The 12,796-nt window shown below is 43.9% G+C and overlaps 1 protein-coding gene across 1 annotated transcript; it reads right to left on the bottom strand.

Moving 5' to 3' along the window:
• Nucleotides 1–399: 399 nt before the first annotated feature.
• LOC307242108 (indoleamine 2,3-dioxygenase 2-like) lies at nucleotides 400–9,770 on the bottom strand (the record flags this gene model as incomplete). The annotated part of the gene is made up of 10 exons (XM_080016442.1): nucleotides 400–752; nucleotides 1,632–1,780; nucleotides 7,872–7,923; nucleotides 8,019–8,136; nucleotides 8,754–8,853; nucleotides 8,972–8,986; nucleotides 9,094–9,212; nucleotides 9,300–9,419; nucleotides 9,542–9,637; nucleotides 9,738–9,770. 10 exons carry the CDS (start codon nucleotides 9,768–9,770, stop codon nucleotides 400–402), a joined length of 1,155 nt encoding a protein of 384 aa, XP_079872568.1.
• Between the last annotated feature and the right edge of the window lie 3,026 nt (nucleotides 9,771–12,796).

Raw genomic sequence — 12,796 nt, 5'->3', positions numbered from 1 at the left:
AATGGAAAAAGCAGCCTTTAAATGTACCCGGACCCAAACCATGTAGCGCAAACACACAGGGGTGGTACAAAACAGCAGGTGATATTCTGTCTATGAGAGTATGAGGCGTTCATGTGCCCCCGTTCGCGAGAGCATCGTCTCAGCCAGGATGTGGACCTCAGAGGAAACAATGATGAGGAAATGAAGAAGTGAACTAGAGAGTATAACAAGTAAACTGGATGATTATCATCGTTTAATTAAATCCAAAATAGAGCAAAGAAATATATCAAAAGACAGGATCTAATAACCTCCAGTGCAAGACTGCTCACCCAACATACAGAATGAGGGAGTGACCGCAGCGTCACAGGGAGTGAAAAGCAACATCCTGCGGTGTCTGTCAGGTGGTACTTGCTTTTTAAGTCAGGTTTTGTTGCCCGGGGCCAAAATCAGCACCTTGCGGGTGGAGTCCCGAATGCTCTTCAGGAAAGCCATGGCGTTGGATCCGCCGGTGCCGGTGGCGACCACGCTCCCCAGAGGGCAAGCTGCGGCACGGGCCCGGCTGGCGGGCACCGTGACGAACCTGGCGACGACACCCAGATGGTAGCTGCGCAGATCTTCCAGCGCCGACACGCACGAGTCGTAGGCCTGGCAAGACGCTGGACCGGCGCTGGAGAGAAGGAACTCCCTCAGAGGGGGGCGGTGGGCAGACAGGGTGTCTATCAGCCGGCGGTGGGCGGGGAGCATGTAGTCCCTCATACGCGTCAGGTAGGCACCTGGGTGGGAATATGGTCTTTACAGTAAATTAACTGTGAGAGTTAATTTAACATGATCTATAAAACATTTTTTTTATCGTTTCAGGCTCCACTGCCCATCACTCACATGTATGGCTATTTTTTGCTGTACAGCAAACATAGGCATACTTAATGAGCAAGAAATATAGGCGCAATGTGCTTGAATCCCCCCATTGGATAGAAGAGTCGAGCCCAAGAGGTGGATGCAGGGGTGGTGGAGGGAGAGCAGCAAAGCAGGCAGCAAAGCAGGTGGGCCAGGAGGGATCGGCTGCCGGCTCATGAGGGCGTGGAAGTGCGTGGCGCCGTCGAGTTGTCTGACAAAACAAGCTCAGCAAGCTACAAATCATTTGGTTGACTCGCGAGAAAGAGAAGGTCAAAGAATCTCATCTATTGTACTCAAGTAAAGTGGGCTACACTAGGTATTCCAAGTGAAATCCACTCTGCTAAAAATAAAAATATTCAACATTTGACTCAAAATGTCAATGTCATAACCTCAAAATCTCAAGTATTTACAAAGTATCAGTATTACCATTAGTAATACTTAAGGTAATACTAACAGTACTAATAATAACAATAATACTAATGATAATGGTATTATCTAATTATGATATGATGGTATATTATTATAACGGCAAAAAATAAGTAATTTAACTGAGGGGGAGCCAAGGCTCAAGGTTCTGGAGACGTGGGGAGCAGAGACACTGAGCAGTTATTTCCTTGAAAAACCGACTGCATCATTTTATGGAAACTTGTTCGGTAAAGAGACAAAGTGCTCACACGTGCAACATTCAAGCCCCTGAAATAATTATCCAAAGAAATCTTTTGTCCTTCTTTTTTCTTTTCTTTTTTTTTTAAGTTTACCTGGGTCTCTGTCGTGCTGGATGCAGAGCAGAGCATCAAAGCACTGGATGGCTGAACTCTGGGCGGCGCTCCCCCCCGAAAAACACATGGGCTCCTCGCTCACGCCCTCATACAGCAGCCCCGCTGGAAGCAAGGGGTTGTCCTGCCACCTGCAACACCAGCACACGCACAGCTTCCCTTTTTGAAATTTGTAGCTGTATAAGTTATGTGCATAACTCGTAGGCGGAACTTTCAGAATCTGCAACAGACACTAAGAAGTACTTGAGAAGTTTAATTGGGTTCATTTCAAAACAATGCTGATAAAAAGTAATAATGGAATTCCTTTGAACGGAAGAGGAATTAAAATGCAATGAATTTGAAATAAAATAGTATCCATCTTTTTGGCTTCACATTTCAATCATTAAACAGACAAACAACACATGGAATGCCTAACAGACAGACAAACAACACATGGAATGCCTCTAAATAAAAAAAAAAAAAAAAACAGTAACAATAAATATGTTGGAAATAATGTTGGAACTTGGAATCTTTAATGTACAATATATTGAATAAATCATCACATTTACTTTCAGGAATACGCTTCACTCTCACTTCGAAACCCAGCTCCCTAACTGTGATGTATGGGGACCACTTCTTTAATTCTGCATCTCTCACAACCCCAATTTAACAGAGAGTACCCTTGTCGTTAAACTCGCTTTGACAGCGGCAGCTTTCAAACTAGAACGCTGACAGCACCATTTAAAGTTCCAACACTGGTGTCGTCCTCCTCGCCCTGTCCCCAAAAAACGCAGACAACAGGAAAACTAGCAGTTATTTTAAAAGGCCGATTTCCTTTGCTGATGGTGCTGCACTTCTTCATTGTGCCCCTCGCCTTACCAGAGGACACTCTGGTATGAGATGCTTACTTCTATGTTGTAGTAGTAACTTGTGATTGACCTTGACTGGGGTTAGATAAGAATTTGCAATTCTCTCATTTTTATTTTTTTTTTTATAAAATTACATTTAATAGTCAATAGTCCGAGATCTGCCCTTCTATTAGCCTGTATATTCATTTTCAGGCATGAAATAGCATGAAAATGATAATGAGAATGATAGTAACTAGTCATTAGTTATATTGCAACCAAACATCGATATTATTACATTTATTTAAAAACACAAAGTTTAAGCCAAAATTATGTAATGTTGGACAGGATTTGTATTTGCTTTTTCTTAATCTGCGTAAATAATCCATCCCCGATTCAAACAATGTTCATCGATGTATGCTGGGGATGACGCATAAAGCAGAACAATCATGGAAATCCGTCTTGGAAAAAGAAGAGATCAAGCATCCAAGCCTCAGCGGCTCAGGTGCTCGACGCACCAAATTAAAGTGAAGAAACACTGGGAAATTAAAGCTCCGAGCTGTAAGGAAGCTTATGAAGCTTTAATTTCAGAGTGCGGGTAATTTTCTTTTCTGTGATTACAGGGCTCACACATGGTGTTAAAAAGTGCTTGAAGTAATTTGATTTTTTTTTTCTTCCTCCTTTTTTTTCCAATATGAGGATGGGAATACCTGGTAAATCAGATGCCTTATGTGGGCAGGAACTAAAAAAAGACCTTAAAAATAGGTCATCGTGTTGTTCGGAGCTGGTGTCACCAGGGAAACGTATCAGTCTGCAGATGTTGTCAAACAAATAAACAATCTCAAGTGCACTTCTGTTAGGAAGTCCTTGTGAAAAACTAAATAGCGCTGGAAAAAAGTCATTGGATTTAATATTTTTTGGACATGTAACCCGTGAAAAGCTGACACTCATCCTAAATGTATGTTTGTCAGACATATTTTGAATCAAATAATTGATCATTATTCACTGAAACAAATTGCTTTAATAACTGCTGCATATCTGCCCCCCGCCGCCTTTCATCGGACCTTTCAGGGGCCCAGTTAATTCTGTGTGGGCGCTGTTTGCTGGTTTTCATGAACCTTGCAATAAATACTTTTTTTAATTGCACTTTCAGCACTGCACATTGTTTGTGTTAATAACAAGTAGCGGCATTCAGACGGTGGGGACGTCTTTTGCTTTGCCCTCTGCTTTGTCACTTGTTTTTTCCTGCTGCACGCTTAAAGTACAAACAGGGGCTCCATCTAGCAACTGGAACATGAGGATTACTCCTTATTTTTAAACTAGCATTAGCCAAGGTGTGGTATGTGGACAACATATGTTATTGGCTATTACTGTGCTTGCTTTGCTTTGGAAAAAATTGGAGAACTTCATGACACACATCAAATGTTACCTATTGCTGAGCATTGGTTTTGTTCTGCGACAAAGTAAAAAAAAAAATCCAACCCTGCTATTGCAGTGGAGTAAGTGGGGATCCCAAGACCATTTCTGTGGACACAAAATGGAGATAACGACCTTTGAACCTGACCAGAGGTCACCTTTGACGCCCTACAGTATATCTCGATAAATAACATATGTAAATTCTGACAATGCAGGTATATTCCCCAACCAAATGAATTGCTATGCATATCGTTTTTCACCCATTAATTTGTTTAATTTTCAGGGTTTTAAGAATACAACTACTTTACCCACGAGGCAATAGCATCGAGATGCATTAGAAAATGGCGCAGAATTGTAGTTATTGTAGTTTCTAGGATTAGGGTTAACTTTAGGGTTTGAAACATCTATAAATAACTGCACAAAGATTATGCAATGTATATAATATTTAGTTTTTGTTCCCGTAGAAGCCACAAGTCTATATGATATCAACCTTGTTTGAAAAAAAACATGTTTTATAAACAATATCATGAAGACTACCGTACCCATAATCCTAAGTGTAACAGCGACGTCTCTGATTGTTGAAGCTTGCTGTTACCATGGAAATGTTTACCGCACTGGCAGATGGGTACACAGGCGTGCAAAGGCTGATATTTTTCTTACATATTTTAAAAAAAGTAGTTGGATACATAAATTTACAACATTTGTCTATGTTCGAGATCATGTATCAGAGAAACTTGATATAACTTCTGGTGTTGCACAAGGACACTGCCTTGGTCTCCTGCATTTCTCATGTTTCAATTTGATGTTATCATCAGAGAATATAATATCAATTTACCTACTTACGCAGATGATACACAACTACTGTATGGTGTATAAATGAAGCCAAGAGGTGATCAGCACAGCACCATTTCATTTAAGAAACATCGGCAACGTAGGGCCCTTCCTAACTTAGCCCTCATTCCAAGTCGATTGGACTACTGCAATTCCCATTTTGCTGGCCTTCCTAAAAGGCCTATTGAGAGGCTTGAACCAACCCACAATTCAGCAGCTAAGTGAGACCACATCAATTCAGTTTTAGCTACAGTGCATTGGCTCCCAGAATCCTTTAGAATTGATTTTAAAGTCCTCTTACTTGTATAAAAAGCTCTAAATGGCTTAGGACCGACCTACATTACATAATCCCTGCTCTCCTACAATACGTTCCCTCAAAAGCCCTCAGGTCTTCTACTGCTGGTCTGTGAGAAGTAAAATACCCCGTGGAAAAGGAGATTGTTCATACAGACTTTTGCAGCTACTGTATGCTCCCAAATTTCGGAACACCTTATCAAATAAATTATTCAAATTATTGAAATAAATTCCTAGATGCCACTCATAATAATGATATTGTTGCTGAAAATACAATTCTCCCTGGGGGGAGCACTTGAATTAAGGAATAAAGGAAGGACGAAATTAAGTTCCTTATTGGCATTTGTTAAAGATGGCAATCCTACATGCTAAGTAGTTGGATTCTGCGTGTTCCAATGGGCTGTGTGCACGCAATCGCTCTTTTCCACCACCCAATTCACATAGAAGTGTCAATTTGGTTCTTTATGAAATATCAGCTTTGTCCTTGAAGGCCATAAACCACCATTTCTGTTGAAAACTCACTAATGGGAAGTGATCATTATGGGTTACGTGATAAATAAATCACACTGTTCCTTTTCCTTCAGTATGCGTGACACAGTTAGGTGTCGAATCCTAAACCAGGGCAGTCAGGAGACAAAAACGATCAAAGGACCATGGTATCAGTGTCAAATTGAGGTTTAGCCCATTTACTAGGCAGCACACACATTTGGCATAACCCTACCACATTACATGACAATTTTCCTGATGATAGCTCAATATGTGTTACCGTAGTTGTCAGCAGCACCAGCAGCTATTTTGAAGGTAGGTTTCTCATCGTATCGATCAAATTTCCCAAAGCATGAACATAATGGACGATTATCTAAAAAATTGAGCTATCATCAGGAAAATGGTCAGGGGTAATGTAAAATGTGCTCATCGCGAAAGGGGCTGAATCTCATTTTCACACCAGTATGGTTCTTTAAAGCATGGGGTATTGTCCATTCAAATTCATCAACGTTTATTTCTGGGGATTCAGTTCTTGGGGTAACCTCCCTTCCCGGTAGGTCAAACTTTCATTTTAGTTTTTACAATTTCTACATTTCTACAATTTCTACAGTTTCTACACATTTCACATTTTCTACATGTTTCACATACCTTCCACACACACATTACTGAATAAGTGTGTGATGTGCCAGTCACTCGAAAGGGAGTGCTTTGATGTCTTGTGTCATAATCTTTTTTACAAAACTGACAAAATGACAAAACAATATTATTGTTCCCTTACGCTGGGGTCACACCGCCGGCGACGGGGCTGCAGCGTGAAGCCAAGCGGTTTTCATCTCGTCGCCAGGTCTCTGTGCCCCTGGCTTTTGTGGGCCTGTCAGCTCAAAATCGACTGTTGTGGGTGCTCCAAACGTTTCAGACCTCTCTCCCTTTCCGTATTTGATAAAAAATATATAGACAGATGGTGCTGTGTGTACCTTTTAAAAAATGAAAATTGTGTCGCTGTTTACTTTACAAAAAAAATTACCTCCCTTAAAATTGAGAATTGTCCTTATTGGAGAAAAATAAAATGACATGTTCTTTATTTTATCGATAGTTTAAGGGATGTTTTTCCTTTTAAAAAAAACCCTAATCATGAAGAATTACGCAGAGGTCCGGGCGTCCATCTTCCAAGGATCGGCGCCATTTAGAGCATATCATCCCTCCTATTGGCTGGAGCCCGGCACTTTCCTTGTCGCCGTGAGCTCGTCCCGGTCGTCCCTCCGGTCCCTGCAGCCGGATGAAGCCGAGCTCCGTTTGAAATGAAATGCAGCCTGTGGCTTGGCAGCGCATGTGTGACCGTATGGTTTATCTTCCTCACACTGGAGAAACGGTGAAAAGACTATCGTGCCTCGTGCCGCTGTGTATGCACTCTTTAACTGGGAGGGAAAAAAAAAAATACTTTGAAGGGCTGTAGTCTGTCATGATTAGGACTAATACGCTGACGTTGAACCCTATCAACAGTCTATCCACCATCCGCCATGTGATGGGTTCCAATCCATGTTAAACTGGAGATCTACTGTACTCACAGCGGGGAATGTACTGTATATTATGCACATTCACCTCCGCACTGGGAAACGCACTGTAAAGATTTACTGGAGAACCTATGGATTTTCAGCTTCTCTACATTTACAAGAGGTCTACTACAACAGGGACACCTCCAGGGAGCACTGAATAAGGGAAAGTCAAATATCAGACAAACTGATGTGTGAGGGGTTGGACCACAATGACAGATACAGGCAGTATTTACGATGAACGCCTCAGCGAGATGGGAGCGAGGTCACCCACGAACCAGTTCCTGCATAAGATGAGCCCAAGTGATGTTCTGCTACCCAGTGGTCGATAAATAATAACGTAGCCGGCTTCGTTCCGGGTGGAGGCTGGCAGGGGGTGGGTAATATCAATAGCTATCTTGGGATTAAACAAGGGAAGCATGCTCGCCGGCAATCCTCCAGAGAATCAAGAGTCCCAATTTTTTCATTGCGCCCAGCTAGGTTGTTTTAGGACAAGTTTTTTAATTTGCGTTACGGCGACCTGCTGCATAAAAGCTGAATTGATCAACAGAAGAAGACCCGCTCCACATTCAATGTTGAAGTCAATACACTCGAGTGGCACTCACTCGACGACGCTCCTTTTATCACTGCCTTAATCATTGCTGAATGGTGGGTTAATGACTTCATTTACGCAGTGTTGTCAAATGACTGGAGCCATCAGCAAGGACCTTCATGTCAGTGTGCTCATTGCTGCTTGTCCACAGCTAGAGAACGGGTAGTTTCAAGGACCATAACGTAACGTGTTACCAACAACAATAAAGATCGAGATTCCTCAGACTTACCCTGAAAAAAATATTCTCAGTGTTCCATGAAAATCAGTTGGATCCACGTTTGCTGTGAAAGAGTAGAAAGGAGGTCAATAGACGCTGTTTTTTTCCTGCATGCAAACGGATGAACCTTTTCTTGAATGCCGTCTGAATCCAGCTCACTGTGCATGAGCTTGAAGGTTTCCTTCATCTTGTGCAGAGACGCCGTCACGTCGTGGAGGCCCTTCTCTATGCCTCTGATGTCGCGCATGTCCAGGGCGCGCATCACATCTAGAAGCCCCTGCGCAGCAAACAGCAGATCCGTCACAATCATTTGCGGAAAAGGTCATATTCTACAGTCATATACTGTACGTCCCTCAAAATTGTATGTTGCAACAAATAAAGTGTGAATCAGGTGAAAATTAGCTGTCTCCCTTAATCATTACGTCCCAATGCACAACGTCGACAAATGACTCTTCTTCAACGGCTGAATGTGAATTATTACACTCCAATGAACAAATCCATTTAATTGATAATCGCAATTATGTGTTTGACAATGAATCTTAAGCATAAAGTCATGTCATAATTGTGGCCTACGGTTTAGTTATTAGATATAAGAAGAATGCAAATAAGTGTATTTTTTATAGTACTTCACATTGAACATATTGTGAAAAAAAACAACTGATAATAAAAATATTTCTGTTTACTAATTTATTATTTACTGCTCTTGAAAGGAAAAGATTCAATGAAAATAGTGAATCTGCAATGCAAGTCCGGGTGGGTTGCACAGATACTTGTGGGATAACGCGTGGAAAACATTCGACATGTTTGATGAAAACCCCGGCGAGCTGACCTCCACCAGTCATGTGAACTTCAAAAACAAATGCGGGTGGAAAGATTGGGCGGCGGACGTTCTACCTTTACGCCTGAGCTGGCGGCCAGCTCGACCAGCAGCGAAACCAGAACAAATCCCCTGCAGCTCTCGCCGCCGGGTAAATAGAAGATTACGTCCAGGTTCCTGTGATTTCCAGCGTCGGAAGAAAAATCACACGAATGTCAGCCGCACGCGGGCGGGGTGGTCGCCGGTGTCAACGTGAGTGCACGTTTCGCATTCCATAACTCGCTTTGATACTCACTCGATTTTCATGTCCCTACAACGAAAACGACAGCAAGCGATATGTTAGCGGGTGAGTCTCGACAGTCACAATGCAAACGGAAAATGATTTCCCCAAGGGAGCGCGGTGGGACCGCCACTAACCCCGTCGGATCCCGGAGTTTCCAGTTGGCCAGAATGGAGTCGGCGTACGTCAGGATGGGGGGCAGGCCGAGCCGACGGGACACCAGCCAGAAGGGCAGGGCGACGGCTTTCGGGAGAGTCTGGTCATGTGAAAAGAAGACGGAGGAGCACGTTGGACGGGTCGCTGTGGATACCAGCTTGACGCTTCATCATACGGACACACCTACGTCAGCGGGAGCGCGTCTCCCCTCCTGCCAAACGTAACCCGTGGCGATGAACCCCAGAACCAGGTGGGCCAGCCTCAGCTGGCGGTGGCCGCTCAGGAGATGGGCGCTCAGCACCGGCATCTGGTTTGGGTTTGGAATCGACGCAGAGGCTTTGAGTTCGCCAAAAACGTGCAAGAGACATCCTCAACACGGACGTCACCGGATACGTTTTGCGCGTCAGGTGCCGTTGTTGCCGTTCTCACCTCACGCACCAAATTCTGCAGCTGATGTGATTCTATCAAGCGGGGAAGATTATAGGCCGTGTCCATCCATAGGTGGTAGTATTCCGGGAGCTCGGTCTGGGAAAATACACCACAGTTTTATCCACGGAAATATTAGCGCTGTTATATATTGTGCAATTGTGGAATATTGGTTTCATTTGACAGGCGGTGAGTTTACCAACGTGGGATAGTCATATGCCGATAGTACCATTTTAGCAAGAGCATGAAATGTCAAACTTTTGGCTCTAAAACACGTTATTTGTCATACATTGATGGCGGGTAACGTGGAATCAATGTAAGCACCACCCTTGTGCAACCCCCCCGCCCCCCCCAAAAAAACGAGACGGCCTTTGCCGAAGGAATTACCACTTCTCATGAATACGTCGATCGAGGCTTAAAGAGACAAGGCGGAGTACTGACATATTTTCCCCCAGCTCCGACAGCCATGTATGGACTGTTTAGTCACATCTCTCAGAAATCACTGTTCTGCGGCAACGGAGGAGCGGAGGGCTGTGGAGAGGAGCTCCTGTGCCGCTGCGTGCTCATCAGAACGGGCTCCGATCCCCCCCCCCCCCCCCCCCCCCTGAACGTGAGGACAATGAGGAGGCCGCGATCAGTTGCCCAAAAGTGAAAAAAAAAAAATAACTGTGCCATGGCGGAAGAAAGGTCGGGAAACGCGTTGTTATTGCACAGAGCGTTCCACTATATTACTACCTCCTTTTATGACTAGATCACTTGAGTAGATGATGTGGACTGGGAAAAACCTTCTCACCGCCATGTTTCCACCTTAATTCATGCATTTGAGTCAATGCACAAACGCACAATACATTTTGGAAGAGACTTTAAACTTGATTGAGTGACGGTGACCGTAGAGCATTTTGGAAATACTTAATACTGTGAGTTATAGACACACCCGCACGCACCCGCACGCACACGCACGCACGCGTGCGCGCACACACACACACGCACACACACACGCACGCACACACACACACACACACACACACACACACACACACACACACACACACACACACACACACACACACACACACACTAAAGTACTCACCAAGGGATGTTTAAGAATGAATCCGAGCTCTTCAGAAAAATTAAATGCGCCGTGGTCTGCCGCCATTGTCGCTGTTCTTCTGTTGGTCTCCATCCACTCAGATGTTACTGTTCTTCATACGGACTTCCCTTTTTTGCTTTCCCCCAAAGGAGTATAATGTCAAAGCACCGGCCCACCTCAAGGCCTGATCATCGCGTTTGAATGTTACAAAACGGAAAACGAAAGTTTCACGGAAAGTTGTGATTTTTGAAGAAGGGTTGTGAAACTAATCAGAGTATTTATGATATTTTACATGAGCTATGACGCCAGTGCTGTGTTGGAAGCCTTGTTTTTGCCCGATGTGGTTTGGAGTGCAGATATGATTGGTTTATTACATTAAAGAGAGTCACTCATATTGGTACTTAAAGAAACACTGCACTGTCCATAAGCGACGTTGTTCAGAGCCATTGATTGTATTTCCTCCTACAGTATGTCAGGTAGGTGTTCATTTTATTTTGGGTTTTTTTTTTACTAGCTTCCACTTTTCCAAGCTTTGAGGAAGGCTACGCAAATATTAACACTTCAAGCTTTCTTCTCAAGTCCTTTGGGTTTTTTTTTTATTTTGCCTCATCTGCAACCATTTCACTGGCAAGATCAAAATTTGCCCAATATTAGGTTAGGGCATGTTCAATTATTTACAAAAAAAACCCCGTACAGAGTCATCATGAAAGGTTTATTTACTTTCTGTGAGAGAACTAAAGGTTTATATTTGCTTTCACTTAGATTAAAGTGGTAATCCGTAAGGTTATTTTGTAAAAACAAACAAACAAAAAAAACTGTTTCATCTATTTCATTACGCTCCTCTACATCGTTGGTTGAGGCCTCCGCCTTTTACCATCAAGAACGCAAAGACTGGGCATCCCCAACGCCACCGACTCAAGTGAAGAAAAAACAATCGTTCGATCAGAAGCAGAGGCACACTGTCGAGAAAAGAAAATGAAAGTGAACCGAGATGACGGTAAACGTGGAGCTCGCACGGCAAACCACCCAACACGGACGACTCTACGGATTACCACTTTAAATGTTTAGCGGCTGAAATGATTCCGGTGGTCCTGTCAAATCTGAGTTGCGCCGCCCGTCTCTTTCGAGGCTTCGTGACGCCTGCGTATAGCTGTTCCAGTGGACTGTTGTATCATACATCAGATATGTGTAATATATCATATCTCCATTTTGAAATCCAAGCGCAAGTTTTATCAAAAAAATAAAGAAAAAGTTCAATCCCTGACGTGCAATGTGTCAAAATATGTGTGATAGGCTAAGTGCTCTGATTACTATTTATGGTGTTTTTTCTATGTATTTGTATTGTTTATAGTGCTTACCCTTATATGCTCTCTATTTCCTGATGTCCTCTTTTTGTTGCTGTAACAATGTAAATTTCCCCGTTGTGGGACTGATAAAGGTTCATCTTATTTTATCTTATCTTTCATAACAATTGAATAACTTCAATAATAAAATGGACCGAGTCTGCAAAGCAAGGGGCGGCCGACGACAATTTCACGTGAAGAAACCGCAGGTGGGTCACGTGAAGAGAGGTTTTTGATCTCTTCACGTGACCCACCTGCGGTTCCTGCCGCCGGTGAGTTGAAACCAGCCACCGTTGCGCTGGGTAATTGGGGAGCAGCTGGGCCCCCCCCCCCCCCACTCCCCGTGGTGCTCCGACCCCCACGGGCGCGGCGGCTCCTTAGGTACCGCTCGGATCGTGGCTGGAGCTTTAACGTCATCCTGGGATTGCGGGCACGCTTCTTATTCCCAGTGGGAGGACGGCGATGAAGGCCGGTGGAGCAGAGCGGGGCGCATCTCTAACCCTCAGTGCCCCGTGACGAAATGGAAGAGGTTTTATTTATCTCCACACAGTAAATATTCAGTGGACAGACGGGTGCTCGTGAGCCACACTTGGTGAAGGCGCGGTACTACAGTTTGCCGAAGCAGAAGCGGAATGCCACGTTTCTCAAAAGATCTGTACCGGTTTACCATTTCATAAGGTTGGGGGAAATCATGGTGGCAACGGAAAATTTGCAACGGCAGCAAGCTAAGAGGGAGGACGTCCGCCGAAGTGTAACACAGCGCGGCCCCCGCCTATTCCGGTCCAAACTGTGAGTGTGCAAGAGCGGCGACCCCTCCAGATGACG

Source organism: Zeus faber, assembly GCF_960531495.2.
Source record: "Zeus faber genome assembly, chromosome: 16".
Classification (NCBI taxonomy): Eukaryota; Metazoa; Chordata; class Actinopteri; order Zeiformes; family Zeidae; genus Zeus; species Zeus faber.
The sequence above is the reverse complement of the archived record's forward strand: the minus strand, read 5'-3'. Positions and strand labels throughout refer to the sequence as shown.